Source organism: Saccostrea cucullata, unplaced genomic scaffold (assembly GCF_032062105.1).
Source record: "Saccostrea cucullata isolate Sc308-1 unplaced genomic scaffold, CSIRO_AGI_Scuc_v1 ctg624, whole genome shotgun sequence".
Lineage (NCBI taxonomy): Eukaryota > Metazoa > Mollusca > Bivalvia > Ostreida > Ostreidae > Saccostrea > Saccostrea cuccullata.
In genome coordinates this window covers 171606-189872 of record NW_026922884.1, presented here as the reverse complement: position 1 = coordinate 189872, position 18267 = coordinate 171606, and the positions used below count along the sequence as shown (strand labels likewise).

At 32.4% G+C, this 18267-nt stretch overlaps 1 protein-coding gene and 1 long non-coding RNA gene across 3 annotated transcripts in view; one reads left to right on the top strand and one right to left on the bottom strand.

Annotated features, from left to right (window-relative positions):
- The first annotated feature begins 2501 nt into the window (after positions 1 to 2501).
- LOC134262686 (zwei Ig domain protein zig-8-like) overlaps positions 2502 to 18267 on the top strand; it is a 33520-nt gene continuing 17754 nt past the window's right edge. The window contains exon 1 of one of the 2 annotated variants that reach the window (XM_062745057.1): positions 2502 to 3466. In XM_062745057.1, the coding sequence (XP_062601041.1) occupies positions 3373 to 3466 (94 nt within the window). In that variant the 5' untranslated portion in view covers positions 2502 to 3372. The remainder of the gene's footprint in view (positions 3467 to 18267) is intronic. The other variant, XM_062745058.1, reaches the window with a different exon arrangement.
- LOC134262680 (uncharacterized) lies at positions 15302 to 17758 on the bottom strand. The gene is made up of 3 exons (XR_009991065.1): positions 17659 to 17758; positions 16157 to 16241; positions 15302 to 15727 (listed from the first exon to the last, which is right to left on the bottom strand). It is a non-coding gene; the product is annotated as an uncharacterized LOC134262680 (long non-coding RNA).

Genomic DNA, 18267 nt, shown 5'->3' with positions numbered 1-18267 from the left:
TTGTGTTCAAACACTGTTAATTTAAAGGGACCTATGTTGTAAAATGACATATGTTATTCTAAACAAGAAATATTGATAACAAATAAGGAAACTGTGACACATGTTTGCTTGACGAAAAATTCAGAAAAATTTCATTATTATGTATATTAAATTTCATTTATATCACTTGAGGCATAAAATTTTTATAACAATTTAATAGTGTAACATATGTTTTGGGACACCCTGTATATGTGTGTTGGTACTTATCTTTTTCTTTATACAAATTTTCGAAGTACATGTAATTGTTGAATAAAAGTGGTAAAAATATGCAATTTTTGTTAGAATCACGGCTAGTAACTCAGTAAATGCTCTTTTAATATGTTCATCGTGTCTCGGAGTTATTCTTGTAGAACTTTCTATCACGGTTGGCAACTGTGTGACAAATACTTTGCAGGTTGCAAATATATTTAGCTCCAAAAACCTAATTTGAGCAAATAAAGGGCAGTAACTGTGTCTCCAGCATTGAAGCCACAACAGATTTGATGCTATCATACATTTTCTCACTAGTTAGGGGCATACCTTACCAAATATCACTATAAAGTTTATTCACCCAAAATGGCACTGACCACCCCCAGTGGCTCATGGGCTATCTGTTATGTGGTAAAAAAAATGGAAATGAATCTTTTTAGAAAAAGTTACGAAGAAAACAAAACACCTGTTTTTACTATTTAAGACTATATATGTAAGGTAATTGTTGTACGAGTCCGAATCCCGTGCAATTGTCTAGCAACATCCATTTGGCAAAACTAGAATTATAGCATCATGTCGGACTTTTAAAATTCAAATATATCAGAGGCAGCAAGAAATCTACAAACGACTGTTCATATATTACAAGAAACCAGTAGCAGATATTGGTAATTTTCCCCAATAGAAAGTTTTTGAAAGGAACTTAAACCTACTGCTACTTGTGTAGCGATCTCTTGTGAGCGGATCAAAGGATCTGATTTTCATCATATCTATTAAGGGAAGTATCATGTCGCACAAATATGGTTCATATATTTTAGACAATAAGTAAAAAATAATTTTATCAAACTCCATGTATTGCCCTATAATTACGCAGTTTTCAATAATATAGATATGCACGGATCTAGAGTTCCAGACCCCCCCCCCCCCACACACACCCCTTGGATTTTGCAGAGAATTTTTTTTTTTACACTAAACCAAGTTTACTTTAAATGACCTTCGACGCCCCCCCCCCCCCAGAAAACGCTGACCCCTCATCAAATAAGCGAATATGCTAAGTGGCTATGAAAAGTACTATAGGTTTCTATGTAAGAGGCTTTAAAAGTTAACCTTACCCCATCCCTGCCCCAAATAGGTTTTTCACGTTTGAGAAAGGAGTTTATGACATTGTTTGTTTGTTTGCTTGTTTTGGGGTTTTTGTGCTTGTCAAGAAAATTATGGGCTGGATAGTTTTTATTGATCTTGATGAGGCCCCCTCCCCCCTGAAAAAAAAAAACAGGATCTGCGCCTGTACAGATATGAATTATATCATACAGAAAAGAAAAATGCTCTGAGGAACAGGATAAATTGATAAATATCGTAAAACAAAAGTTGATATAAGCTTCATTCCTTAATTAATGTAACTTGTCGCTTTAAAGTGTTAATTGAGAAGCAGCTTTTAAATTGCTGATTGCGTACTAATTGTACATTTTAGCCCGGCTGTCTTATTAAGGTGACACGTTTTCGTTGTCTTTTATTAATTTATGAAGGTTTGTTTAGAACTGATGAATTATGACAGTCAAGTGTCAAGTAATAAAACAGGCACGGAAATCAAAATACATAAAATCATTAGAGTTAACAGAATTGTTAGAGCATAACGTTCTAGTTGTTTATAGGGATGAACTCGAAAGTACTCTCGGCAGAATCGAATCATCCGGAAGTAAATTAAGTTAAAATGTCTTTCCATCGTTCAAATCGAATACGTAGTCAGACACCGAGTGTTGATCCTCAGGATAGACTTCTACTATAAGCTATCCGAGTAAAATACTTAATTCCCAAAGGAATTAAAAGGAAATTGATTTCTCACTAAACGACGAAAATCAATTATGTTTCCTAATTTTCGTGTTTAAATAATTTTGTCTTCTTAATATAAACTGTGACTTAAGGTCCAAATACTTTTTTATTTGGAGACTACCCCTGAAAATGAACATTGCTGATAGCAGAATTAAGCAACCAAAGTATTCCTCTCAAGTAAAACATATACTTTCGTTTTAGAAATTCCATCAGGAGCTATTTTTGCAAAAGTATTATGAAAGGAGGTGCAAAACACTCGAATTATTTATATTTTTACACAACAATGTAAGTCAAAGTCAAGAAGTTTAATATATGTCAATTGCCGTATCCTCAGCAAAATGTTTGACCGACTACATGTAAATGTTTATATATTATAATTATGTTTTATATCACATATATGAGATTGTATGGTATCTGATGCGATTGCACTGAATTGCACGGTAACAGTGAAACACCACTGGACTGAGTAATCAGTTATCTTAATATTGTCAAAGTATGCAGAATTTATTAAGCATCGAACTCCACGAAAAAGCTCACTGTAAATACCATTAATTTAATTTTCCTCGCCCAATGTGCGCTAGCGCAATCCTGCATAGGAACACACACACGCACGGTTATGTCCAATACCGGCTTTCCATGGAAGTATTGTACAGTCCGAGCGAAGAGCGTCTCCTCGTCAAGTCGGATTTAACACGGTGGAAACCTTACAATTTCATTCAGTGTCTGGCAGCGCGGGAAACTATCTACAGCTGGTCGTCTGCTCATTACTACAAGGTGTGCTTTGATTGGGGATAAAAGATCAATCTGTCATATGGTTTTCATGCTTCGACTACAAAATTCTTCACTGGAATTTTTTTTTGGAAATCTTACGAATAGATATCAATTCTAAATACTCATTTTTATATTGCATAAATATTTTCCAATTCAGTATATCGCGAAACGAAACTTTTTTCTTTCTTTTTTTAAAGAGCTTTAGAATAACTTAACTAAAAAATATCTCAGTGACTTTGTATTTTTGGACCAAGTGAGGAAATCTTTTCTGTTATTTCATTCCTTACGAGCTTATGAAGAGATATATATTCAAACCTCCAGCTAATTATTAGGAATATACAAGTGAACTCATTGGTGAAACCATTTTTTTCCCTTAGATTGGAATATACAATGTGAACTAAATAATTAATAATTAACCTTTATTTTTGAAAAGTGAACAAACACATAGAACGTATATTATCAAACAAAACTCTACGAAAAGAGTAAGTGAAAATAAAACAATTGGAGTGGCAATGTTTGAACGTATTCGGACGGCGTAGCCCAATCATGCCACGTCGGAAAAGAGAAAGGATCCGCCGCTGGATTTACAATGTTGATGCAGTGGTACCTGGTATTTTCTTTTATGCAGCTTTAACAAGTGGTAAGTAAACATCTGCCCCCTTTTCAACTGATTTTATGTCCTTGTGTATCCAACAAGAATTTTAACCCCTCAACAAACCACTTGTTCCCTCTGACGCTCAGACAGACTTCAAAGACACTAATTCAAGGATATGGCCATTTTTTGTTATGATTCATTCCTTTGTTTTACGGATAGACAGGTTTTGATGTAGTGAAGAAAATTTGTATGGATGCAAAAATCACTTAGCTATCAAGTTATCAAGAATGAAGGAATACGGTCGGTCTTAACCACAGTTTTTCGTTATTTGATTTTTTTTCTTTACAAAAGTGGAAAATATGTTAGAGACCCTTCTAAGTTTCATGATGTTTAAGTTTTTATCATGTTTTAAGTAGTACACATTTCCCTTACTTCAAGCACATTGTTCTTTTATTTTTGATGTTGTTTGTAGGTTTTATTTCTAATACTAAATAAGACTTCTAAGTATGATGAAAGACTTTCATATATATAGACTCATTCCTGGTTCTTTCAAGGTTTACAGAGTAAACATGCAATTAAAAGATGTATCTGTTCTTAAAGCAGAGACTTGACCTTGAAAATCGTTTTTGCTCAGTCAAAGAAATTTCTTGATCCTTTGCAATTGACATGAATGAAAATTAGAGAAATTGAGACATGACTGCAATAATACTCCAACTGCAAGTTGCATGTAACGTAACACAGAAAACAGCTTAGCATATCAACAAAGTAAATACATGTAGGTAAGCGTGCAAGCAAGGATCTTTCCATGAATGAATACTTGTACGACACAAAAAGTAATTAAAATTCATATAACATGCAAAATTGTTATGAAAGGTATTCTGGCAAAAATTTCGTAAAGAAAAAGAAAGAAAGCAGTGCATTATATTTCAAATCTATTGTCTGAGTAGCATAGAAATTTTTAACTCGATCCGTAAAAAAAGTCGTGTTTGAATGGCATCGCATCCTATAATTAAAGTTGTTTAACAATACTCTTTACATCACATCTAATGATTAATTTACTTAATTATTTAGTGTGCTTCTTTAATTTCATTGTAATATTCTATGCTTTTTTGTTATATTTGATATTTGATGCGTGTCAGAGGTTCTGCATTATGATACGTCATGGTGCGAACAGATCAATACCAGTTATATTTCATTAAAGCAAATATATCGTATTATCAATTAGTGATTTTTTTTCTGGAATGGTGATAAAAATCTATTATTTGTGAGTCCCCGATAATTTTTTTGTATGATCCTCCTTAGGACTTGTTGCAGGATACGGGTTTCCCGTTATGAAAAAAAACAAGGCTTCATTCCAAGACTGTCTCTTTTATTTAGTGCTTTTAAAAAATATTGAATAGATGTCAGTATATGCTTGTCCTAGTCATAAATTCATTAATCATAGAATATATAAATACATGTTAAAGCAGAGACATGACTTTGGTAGGGACAAATCTATTGAACCAAACGTTCTTTACTCTCTCAAGAACGCAAGATAAATACAAATCGGGAAAGGGTCAAAAAGAAAATCGAATTACTAACTGTTGTGAAAGCGTAACTTCATATTCGTATCATATGTTGATAAGAAATAAATTGCAATTTGCTTCTTTGCAAAGCTTAGCGAATGTGGTTTCTCTATCAGAATTGTGTTCATTCTTCCGGTTTTATGAAATGCCTCCTGAGCGATTGTTCTTTTATTTCCGAATGTCAAGTTATTTTATTTCTGCAAAAAAATCATATACAAAATGAGAAAACCAGAAAAAGAAACTCGGAACTAAGTGATATAACTTGGGAGGAAATCTTTCTGGAGAGAGATTAAATTGCTTTATTTAAATGCCAGTATATTGGTATATATGACGACGTGTTTTCAGCAAAGTGCCTTTCATGTTCTTAAAAGCTACAACTTTTATTTTGTTTTATTTCCACATATCATATGTACATGTAAAACTACATAAAAAATTCCAACATTATACAATGTGCATGTATGCTGCTAGTTTGTAGTATAACGCCTATAGAAAGCAGAAAAAAAGAAAGAAAATATATTCTTAAAATAAACATTTTCAGAATGTTGAAGTTTTATACAACATTGATATTGAGCATGAATTGCAAGACAAGCAGTACTTTTATCCACTCGACTGTCATGCCTAGTAATATCAGGAGCAATCTTAATTTCCGAAGCGGCCATCTGAGGTCGATTTCTATAGAAGCGACTCGGTCGTTGTTTCTTAAAGCTATTACATGGAGACTTGGTTTCCCCTCTGACATTGCGATTCTACAATGTAACTACTATTAAGTTGTCCTTTGTGTCTGTAGCTGTATAATTTTGTGATTCACTGTTATTTTCATTGACAGGTATGCATTAAACATGCCCTTAATATGGTGTTTCGTCCTCTACATGGAGAGAATATCAAACCAATGCATTTTTCGCAATTCCAAATTAATCGGACCTAAAATTACAAAATATCATCATACATGTACATATTATTTCTGAAACTTTCTAAAAACCTAAAATACAAAATTAAGTACTTGTAATACAATATGTCAGTGCTCTATATCTTCATATGTGCTCATAATTTTTTTTCAATACAAATATTCATTAAGATATTGAACATTGTTAAGTCGAAAGAACCTGCTTGTATAACTTTAAATTTCTTTTGAAATAATTGAGAAAATTTGAAATCAGATGAAAAAGAATGTTAATATGGCTATTCGTATTCGGGCATGCACTGATGCTTTAAAGATAGATTCTAAATTTTTGCAAATAAATCATCAAGATGATTTTCATGTTTTTCTTTGCTATTTGTACAATTCCTCAAATTGTACAAATATAATTGAGTATGAAAAGTAAAAAAAAAATAAATAATATGTGCGACATTTTTTATTGATTTTCAGAAGATACAACTGCAGAAGATAAGGTTCCTCTATCTAATGAATTAAAATAAAAACAAAACATTTCTGCCGGATTGCCTCTTTCTAATGAATTAAAGTAAAAATATCGCTGCCTTAATTTTGTTATGTCTGGAATATGCTTCAATAATTTGTATTTGGCTCTTGAAATCTAAATGTTTTCATTGAGATGACCGTTTATCCTAAATATATTTAAGATCCTGGCAAGATTATTACCAAATCTCGGGACTGCCTATTTTACTTTGTGAGATTATTTGTACTACATAGAGTTCACCGAAGCCATTGTAACATCTCTGTCATGTTTTATGAACTGTCACAATCTATAGAATCCAGCTAAATTAGAGATCAAAAATTGATGTGCCCCTGGAAATAGACACAATAGTTTTACATTACCCCATACTGCTGGGCTGTGTAACAAATCGTATATTGTACACAGAAAAAGAGATCTATAATACAGTAGTATCACAGAGATGCCATAAAACATGACCGAAATAAACAGAGCCCTACTTTTTTCTTCTTACAATCAATACTTATTCAATTACAGAAAAAAGAAAAAAAAAATCTCCCGTCTATACATGTAAATTTGGCCATCTTAATAAGTAATGTTACCTCTTTTCCCCCTGGAGAATGGTCTCTCTAACCATATCGGGATTGTTATCTTCAAACTTTCTTCCCGCCATTGATCACGTATCAGTGTCCTTTGGGGACTTTTTTTCAGGATATTTTTATGAATCTCTTCTTCTTCTGACTGACTCCTTTTTAGCCATCGATGGGCGATTAGTATAAGACCTTGCTTATAAATGTCAATTATTCTTGTCTATTGTATCTATAACTGTGAAGTAATACTCTAAATCTTAGCTTTATATTCAATTAAGAAACCAAAGAGACAAAAAACCCATCTTGAGACCGTCTCTGATTGCTTATTTTGTGTTTCAGAATAGCGCCTGTGTAATCTCTTTTTGAGAATTATCAAAGTAACTTTGAATCCCAATCAATGTAATTCGTCACTTGAAACATGCATTCCACTGAGTTTGTAATATCTGCTTTCAGCATCGAACTTTAAGAGAAAGACGTGGAAATAATTCTTCAAATGTCAAAAACCAATAACCTTTAAAATAAGTGATGATTTCAAGTCCGAGACATAATTTAAAACAAGAAAATTCATAGAATTTATGTCCCCTGCTTAAGGTAAAAAAGGATGCAAGAACTGGAAAAGTTGTTGAGAAAAGTTGGAAAAGAGAAAAAAAAAACTTTCAGCTATTAGCTCTTAAAACAAAAGGAGACTTTTTTTAAGTTAAAGAGATTGCAAAATCTTGCAGAAATTTGAAAATTATATATGCAGTACATTTTTGTGAGCTTAATCTTTGGATTTTTTAAGACCATGGGGAGCTTTAAAATTAATTTTTTTATTGCAAAATCTCAAAGTCCCTCTAAGATTGTTTTTGCAAAATGTGTTTTATAGACAGAATGTAGGAAATTATGACCTTTCCCCTTTTGACCTCAAAATTACTAGGGTTCTTCTCAAATGTGATATTAAGGTTTATAGAGGAAAACTCAACGAAAACTAATTTTAATGTCATAATCTGAAATAAAAATGTTATTTGTGCAAATGCTTGAGTTTGTATGATTTCTGTATTGGCATGAATTTGCATGATTCCGAAGCTTCGTGCAAATCTTTACAAAGATACATAACAGATCCCAGTAAATGTACTACCAAGCCCCATTCTTTACCCCTCACTAAAATATTAACAGTAGTGAAGGAGAAACTTCAGGAGTACTGTGCAACAATATATTCGAGAAATGGTGTAAATCAGATGTAGATACTTAGAATTCTCAGAAACTATTTGAAGTCACAAAATTTTACCAAAATCAACAGCATTAAAACACGACTTTTCAACTTTATATACAACCAATCTTCACGATAAAACAAAGTCCAGGCTTTTTTATATTGGCAGTTGCTTCAATAAAATGGAACTCGTAAATTTACTCACCTTGTCATTGGTTATTTGCAAAATTATTATTTTAAAAACATTCTGATTGTAAACACAAACACCCTGAAGTTGATATTAAAAAGATGCTTGAGTTTCCGATTGACAATACTTTTGTTGTTTTTGGAAAACCAGGTTTTCCAACAGTCTATTGGGATTCCTATGGATACCAATTGTGCCCCGTTATAAGCAGACCTTTTTTTTTGTATTCATATGAAGTAGACTTTGTCCTAAATCTTGTACGCAAAAAGAAATTTGGAACTTAAAATTGATAGGGATCATCTTTAAGGCATTAGGAGTTGTGATACGAGTATTAATTTTTCATTGTAAAAGCTCATAGGTCGCCCGGAAAAAGAAAGGCAGAAGGGTTGAGTTTGACTTTGACCTTTGATCTATATAAGGGTTTGTAGACTATAACTCCATAGGGAGTTGTATTAAAAAGAACTTCCATGGCAAATGCTCAAAGGCTTTGGAGTTAACGCCCGGAGACAAAAGTGTTGCACGCACATAGATAGACCGTATGAATTAATGACCTTGACCTTTGACCTCAAAATCAAAAGAGGTTTTCTTCAGGCCATAAGGAGTTGTGTTTTACAATTTATGGCAAAACTTAAATTTTTATTAAAAGATATTGTTCGGAAACGAAAGTGATACACACCTGTCAGTCATAATGCCGTGAATTTATGACAACTGATTATTAATCATTATTTTGTTGGGTGAGAATGTACCCACACTCTTCTTACGTGTTCATGTACATGCATCCTTGTCAATTAAAGAGCTGTAGATTATAGAAGGAGATTTTTAAAAACATATACCCCTTGAAATTACGTCTTATGCTTAACACATTTAAAAAACTAATATTACAAAAAATAAACATTCCTGTAAATGGTGCTTATATGATTAGTAAAAGTATTTCTCACAGTAAAGTTGAGCTTTGCTATGAGACACGTTACACAAAGTCACGTGATTGACAAAACGTATCGTGCTAATAATCATTTTGGGATTCTTTCTAAGTGGATAAATTAAGCATTCTAATTAGAGTGTTTTCCAAATGATTATTTTCAGCTTTCTGAATTCAAAAGGCAAAAACTGATTTTTTTCCTCAATAGATTAATGTTGAAATGATGTAAAAATCAATGAAATAATCACATAATTTACCACAAGAATAGCTACTACCCATGTGCAGTGATCTGTTATTAATTTTTTGTCACATTCTGTATATTATAATGAAATGGAGTCCTTAAACCGTGTGTGGAAGATAAAAAGTAACATCGATTTTTCATCAAATTCTGATAAAAATGGAAATAAGCAGATTTATTGAATACATATTAATTTGAGAATTTATACTCCAGCACAAGGTGCCGTAGAGAAAATAATATTTCTACCATAACGCAATTTTCAACAAATAATGACAGAATTTTTTGTTTTCGTTTGTTTATCTGTTTATTTGCACTGTCCCAGATATACCGTGGACAATATCCCAATACCTTATCCTGAAGACTTACATGCATTGAAGCTTTTTTTTTAATTTCACTTTTAAATCAATAGCTTCCTTTTATTTTCTGTGACTTTTTAACACCATTTAATATTATGCTGTCACGAACAGTTTAGGTATTACTCAAATCTTCTATTTTCATGTTCTAACAATAAGAATTAGTGGCAGAACAAGGACGGTTCTCTAAAATGTGGGATCAGGTGCCGTAGAGTAGAAAGCAGTCCCTACCGACAGGTCTCACTCATTTGTGCACATTGTCATGATCGGGAAATAACAAAAATCCGTTGACAAGCCAGTGTTTTAATAAAGGCCCAACAATAAATTAAAAAAACACAAAACAGCATTTGACTTAATGTTGTATTTGCTGTTAAGGTCACTGTATCGACCAAAGAATTTACAAAATGATGGCTTTAGTCGAGACTGTTGATACCATTATTCTTGTGCCAACACCTATGCAATACGGGGCTTCGGTTTATAATACGGTCTCAACCGAAGGACCGGTCTCCACGTCCCACAGTTAGACTCGGCGACACATTGACAAAATCCTCACTCTGCGACTCTGAGCTCTAACCACTGCGTTACGCGGCCGAGCAGTAATGTTTGGAAGAAACTCCACTTTTCATAATAATTACCGTAGGATTGTCGAAAGAATATATTTTATATTTTTACTTTATGGAACACACATATGATGTCACTCTTGCCAATCCGATGTGGTATTTGAATTTATTGTGAAAAATGAGGTCAAAGTGTCGAATTTAATTACTTACTATACGCATGTTTTATATCGTGTCCCGAATTTACATAAGTAAATAATAGAATCAATGCATAACTATCATTTCCAGATCAATGTTTTCAGACATATTGATGTCTTATCATACTGTACAGCCTACTTGTCATTTTCTCTTCGTACTCAGAAGAGCAGCTGAGAATCTGCCGAGAGTTCTGACGTCTTCTGATCACAAGCTCTCACCACTGCTCTGATGTGTGAAAACATAGATCAGAAACTTCTAAATGTTACAGAGCACGGTATCTATTTTATACGTATATCACTTAAGGATATAGTGACAGAACCAGGGGGTTTTCTCAGGAAGAAAATAGACCGAGGTGATTGGAGCCTTAGAGAAAGTGATCTGTCATTCTGTTTTCCTTTAAAACATTTTGGCTAAATGCGGCATTGAAAATAGCACCACTTATATATATCCTTAGATAACGGTTATTTTATGTAGGTATATTAAAAGGGTCTTTGCATGATAATCAGCAGACAAAAGCCATAGCTATGGCTATGAGACAACAGACATATGACGAAATCAGTCTACAAACATATCAAGAAGTCATTTAGGAATCTAAAGTCATATCAAGGGATCATTAAGGAGTCCAAAGACATACCACGGAGTCATAGTGAGGTGTCTAAAAACATAATTAAAAAGTCATATGGAGTCGTCTACAGATATACCATAATGTCGTTAAAGAGCCTGTAGACATATCGAGGAGTAATACCGAGTCGTCTATAGACATATATCAGTGAGACTTATAAATTTAGAGACATACCAGGGAGTCATTTTCCATTTTTACTTGAAATAACCATCTTAAAATAAATCATATTTTAAAAGGAGCCATTTTATAAAAAAAATAGGGGGTCAAATATACATATATAAACAACAAAAGAAATTGAAATTATGATCAAAGTCTTGTAGACATTATATATGTGTATGAAGTCATATATAGAGTTCTATATTGACATATTGATGAAGAGCCATATTTAGGCTTTTATAGACAAACCGCCTTAATTTATCAGTGAGTGGTTGCAAATGTATACACTGTTCCTATATTTTTTCTTTAGCATATTAATACGCACTCAGGGCTAACAGCAGTTAACAAGATTCACTTTTGTAGGAAAACAATTGGAAATTATAGACATATCATGCCAATAACTACTGCGACACTGGACTTCGAAAGATCTACATGTAACGGTCCTCATATTCCACTGTTGATGAGTTGGGTGAATGCTTTCCTGGGCTCTTATTCCATCACACACAGTCCAGCAAGCAAGTACATAAATATACTTACAGGCAAATGGCTCTCATACCCTTTACAGCTGATTTATATCGAGATAATTCCCTAAAAGAACACATCTAAAGAATCGACAGAATTAAGCTTAGTGCATATCTCACTAATTGACACAGAAAGAATTCATTAGGACCGCAGTATGAGAACAATGGAATTAATAATTTATACCAATCAACCAAGCTGTTTTCATTTAGCTCGTATCACATGACCCTTGGGGGGTCAGGGAATTATATCCGGGGGAATCTTGAATCCCATGACTAATGACAGCGTTTATTTCCAGTTCTTATTTCCAACATCCTCTTGATGGTGTAAGTAATAGAGTCGCTAGGAACACATAATGCCTTATCATCAAATTGATCTCTCATCATGAATTATAGAAAACTGTCTGTCCATAGCGCACTTTTCCATAGGATACAATTGTTTGTTCCTTACTTAGAAGTGCTCCCATTTGTATCATCCATACATGCTGCCCTGTTACCACTTTTTTCAGGTTATTTTTTGTCCATTAGTGCTAATTACAAATGTATTCGAAAGTTTTTTACATATATTTCCAGATCTAACATTGACATTTAACATTTTGCATTGTCTCTGGAAACTTTACTATTTCTAAAAATTAAAAAGGAAATGTATTTTTATAGTACTTTTAAATTTCATCTTTAAAAGAAATTGATAATTTTATGAGCCATGACTGAATAAAATGTGATTTTTTTACCTCTTAAGCTGTCAAACTGGACAAACTCCAACAGATGGCAATGTAAATTACCAATAAGTACAAACATGTAACTGACGCAGTAAATATAATTTAAACGTTTTCTTTTTCGCAAAAGTGTGCAGAATTGTATTTCAACATATTTCATGTTGAAGTTCACACTTTTTTACCTTACAAATATCCATCTACTACTGTATTAATTGCTTCCAAAGTATTTAATTGCACAAAGACTCTACATCGTGTGGACATTGAACTTTCAAACAAATCCCCCTAGTACGTGTTCATGTTATTCTTAGCATTACATGTACAATTATACTCTGCTAGAAACGTCATTTCTGGTGACGTCAATACGTATTGGTTAAAAAATGAATTCCTTAAATTACATAGTTAGACAAACCAAAAAATTAAGGGTTTTTTTTTCTTCTGGTCTAAAAAAATCATAAATATTTTGAAATTGTCCAAGATTACGCCAGGCAATGGGTCAAACATGAAAAAGAGATTTTTCCAATATGGATTAAAATTGTATGATGAACATTGGACTCTCGCATATAAGGCTTGGACTATCTTCTCAATGATTCTGAGGTAAAGAAGAATTCCAGCTAGTACATGTCTGTACTGGCCCAAGCTGACAGAGCAGGAAACATTATCTTTGTTTGCAAGAATCTTTATGTTTATTGTATTTTAGAGGATCTAATATTTAACTTTGTATGTCGTAATTCAATTGAAATCATAGTTCCTTTTCCAAAGTGGATATTCTTCAAGATCATATGTTGTTTCTAAACATGTAATATTCTTACAATCAAATAAAATTCAAACTACCATACCCATATATATTGGTTTTGATTCATTAATTACGTGTACATTGAAAGACAAGGGTTCCGAACAATGTTTAACCAAATCTCTCTCCTTACTATTTACTAAAATATAACATCTTCAGGAGAATTGAACAACTGTCATTTTCATTCCCTACATTAACAGGTTATATTCCTGTGAACTTCTAATAAAAAATTACTACAAAGTCTGACATATCTTTTTCATATTACATATTTTACTAGAAAAGACAACAATGGCAAACTATATCATTATTTTATGATAAATGTACTGACTTCTTTCTTCCTTCTATCGGCAAAATTCCTTATTTATAACTAAGGCCCGGACTATCATGAACAGTTTGTAAGAGGCAAATATTAACAAATAAGATAATGTTACAGGGGTATCAGCAATATCTTGGTGAGCTTGAGGGAAAGGATACCTCAGAGTCTGACACATATAAATCTGTGTCATACTTGGACATTTAACTTGAAAAAGACGTTAATGGTAATCTAACAACCAAGCTCTATGATAACGTGATGACTAACTTTTCTATCGTCAACTTCCCTTACTTTTGCAGCAATATACCCTCATCACCAGTCCTGCATATGGAGCTTATATATCTCAATTGATTCGATACGCAAGAGAATGTTCTACTTATGAACAATAACTAAAACGAGGTAAATTAATGACAAATAAGTTGATGAAACAAGAATTTCAGCAGTATTGTTTAAAGTCATCATTTCATTAGTTCTGTGGTGGATACAATGACCTTGTCAGCAAATACAATTTATCATTCAGTAAAATGCCGACTGACGTTGTTCCATGTTTGTTCTGCTCCTATTTTGTATTGTTTTATGGACTTCTGAGTTTAAATCCTGTTTGTTATCTCCATATGTTTCATTTAAGTCATTTTTCGCAAATTGAATGGATGATACAAAGACTTTGCTAGCAGGACAATCTATCATTAAGTCGAATGTATACTGACATTTTTCATACACTTTCCTATGCTATTTTTTTACACTGGATAATCGGTGGATTTTTCCGCTTGTCCGATCTAGGATAATGCGACACGTTTGCCTATTCAGCAGGGAATGCCAACTATTATCTAGGTAACTGTTCCTGGCTACCTCCACGGTTGTTCGGTGTCTCTGTTTGCCTTTCTCCAACTTTGATCAATAAACTAAGGAGCTTGATGCACATGTAACTATTCGTTATTTTCATATTTTATTTACAAACTTACTTGCCTAACTGTTATTACACAAAGCTCACTAAACCAATTAAAAATGATATTGATGCAAAGAGATTAAATTGCCAAGCCTCAAACAGAAGTACATGTATATAACATCACAATTGAATTAACGCTAAAGAAAAATTGAAGTAATTGCATTTTTCGAAATAAAAACACTAAAATCAAAAATGTAAGTTCGTTCCACTTGAAGAAAAGATACAGGTGAAACATTCTAAATTTTTATTTTTTGAAGAGTCACTAAATTAAAAAAAAATTCTAGGATGTGTAATATTAGTCAGGGTCAATGTTACTTCCTGAAGTGTCGGCTTTTTAAATAAAAATTGAAATCGAATAATGTTATAATGACTCTTAATTAGAATCCTAAGTACTGAATCGAACACTAAAGTCTTCGCTATTTTTTTTTAAAATTCTTTTTTTATTTAGTAAGATTAAAAAAAACCGTTCATTTGTAAGATATTCAAAATCGCGAATTTCATTATTTTGACCCCGTCTTTCAGTAATGTACATATATCTCTGTTTTGTTGCTAGAAAGTGCAGGCCTCTTTGGTATCGTTCAGGGTCATACAATACACCCAAATTCTGAATAAATTGCTTTATGTACGTAACAAAATGTTAGTTGTGATGAAAATGAACATTTGTTAAATAAAAAATGCATTGCTTTCTTTTGAAGATTTCCATTTTATGTAGATCAAATGCCATTCTCAGGAAATCATTTTCAACTTATAGTCTTTAATATTTTCAAATGTCAAAGTCTTGCTAAGAAACATAATTATAATCACCGAATTAATTTAACCTCAGCCCGGACGTGTTACAAAAACTACAATGTTGCACATAAAGATTACGATCACAAATGGGAAGTGTTATCAAGATGTTCCATCTGGTCTTTTGCCGATCATAACGGTGTTCATTTAGATTGTTTCGCGTCAATTGAGCTAAATCTCATTTCCAGTTTGGCTATAAAATATACTATACAGTAGCAAAACGTCATTTCTGTACAATCATTATCTCTTCTTCTGTTTGAGATCAAAGATATGCAAGTCTACAAATAAAACGTGAAAAAGGAAGAATCTTAAAAAAACGCAAACTATTTCGTAAATGAACAAAAAAGTGCACAGATTCGTGAAGCTTGTGTGCAAAAGCTGTCAAGAACATGAAAAGCAAACTTAGTATTTTACACGTATTCTCCAATTTTTTGTCAAAAATGCTTTATAATCTTAAGTTTCATTCGTAAAAAAATGATTAGTTTGACATTGTGTTCAATGAAAATATCGAGTACTAGTAGTTGCTGGAAAACTCGAAGCATAACATATAGCTCTTTTTTCAAATTTTAGCTGATTAAAACTAGATTACAACATTTTGCAAAACTTCAGTTTTAGACAAACTTCAAGTCAAAATTTTAAAATGTTTGTATAGAAATAAAACGAAGAGCATGCAGTTCAATAATTTTAGTAATACGAAAAGTTAAAACCATTCCATTTCACTGCATTCGTCTGTACAAGGAGTGTACATACAACAGTTTCTTGAGTGTTTCATTACTTGACTTGTTCTTGAATCTGCAAAAAAATAATTCATTTTTAAATGTAATATATATATGAGAAAAAAAGTCAGTCAGCATTCGATCGTCTTTATGATGTATTTGCTGACAAGGTCATTATATAATATATTAGAATAAAACTTGAAAAATCCCTTCTTTACGTGAAAAATGGAAATAAGGAACAGAAATTAAGCTCTAAAGTGCATTATAACAATACGAATCGGGAGCAGAGAAGGACAAACCTCGTAGAATATCAGAGGCGGAAACAACAGCCATTATGGAGTAAGCATCAACTGTCTACCGGTCACACCCCGCCACGTGCTCCTAGTCATGATACGGTAAACGGAGGGATTCGTAGACAACCCATCGTGTAAATAATGATATAACAATTTGTATTTAAGAAGGTCAGAAAGCATTCGTCTTAATGAAGTATTTGCTAAGAAGGTCATTGAATTAACTACTAGAATATAACTTAAGAAATCAGTACTTTAAACAAGACTAAACAAGGCTGTTTATATTCTTGCGTCGTCAACTTTTTTTTAAAACAAACATTTTGTCTCATTTTAGGAATTATTCTTACGAAGTGCACGACCTTGTATTTCGAATTAACTTTAAGACATAAACCTCATTTAAAGAAGATATAAGGTGTATTGCTAAACAATTAAAGGGATGTTGAGAAAAGGAATGTTGACGTCATCACTTTATCTTTACCATTTGTTATTAGGCTAACCATCCATGTCTTTTTCAAGTAATTTTACAATACTATATAATCCATTAGTCAAAGTGTAAGGAAAGTGCATAAAATGCACGAAGTATGGAAATAAGAAACAATGTTCAAGTTCATAAAAAGATTTCAGGAGCAGACCATACATGGACCTCAAGAACATCAAAGGTGGGATAAGTTGCCATGGAGGAGTGAGCACCCCCTCCCCCCCCTTGCCTGGAGGAGTAAGCATCCCCTGGCTATATCTGAGTTGACACAGTGATCGTAAATTACATGACAAATGAAATTTCGTACATCTGATAATCCTCTTTGATATCAACTTTAATAAGTTGGCACTCTTCATGTTGTATGGGTTTGTAAGTACAGCATTGCGTGGCATATGTGTATTTTATTAACTATTCAAACGAAAAAAAAACCCACTGATTATCAGATATTTAAAACATTTTGTCTGGAATATTTATAACCTTGGTGGGGGTATAGTTTATATACCACTCCTTAGCTTAACCATCTGGAACAATTTTGTACGAAACGATGAACAATAAAAATTCTCGTTTCCTCAGTAAAAATTATCGAAAGGTCACTAATCATATAATCATAAATAATGTACAGGTAATACGTCGTAAACCACTGTTGTATGGTTTTCATTATTTTTTAAATGCAAATGATTGACCTGACAAATATAAATCACATCATCATCTTTTATTGCACTAACTTCAATCTGCTTTTAACGAATATTTAATGTTTTCTAAGTACATTAACACAAAGCTCAAGGTCCATGGGAATCGTTCTATTAGTTGGCCATCCTTAAAGGTCTCAAGGCTAATCTGAAAAAGAGGAAGATTCTTTTAATTTTAAGTTTTTATCAGATTCTTTTGATAATTCAAGTAAAATATGTCAATCATTCCTGTTTGCTAAAATTAGATAAATGTTGGTAAGCATTAAATCAGGCTCAGTTTTTGCTTTTTACTTTGCTTAAATTTTTATAACTAATTGTTCATTTTTCTGAATAAAACGAGCTAAATTATAAAGTCACATGGCTACTCAAACATTTTAATAACAAGGACAAATTGAATTAAAATTCTTTTTACATTGCTCTTTAAAATCTTATTTGTAAGAATTCATAAATAACCTGTCAAGAAAAAAAAAAACATCGATGAAATGAAGACTTTTGTACATTGCATTTTGCTACAAATGTATTGCATTGCATGATCTTATGAATTGCTTATAGTCATGAAAAAATATTAAATTAAGTTAGATGTTGATTTAATTAAGAGAATGGAATATATAAAAAATAATATTCACATGTTTAGAGGGAGAAAAA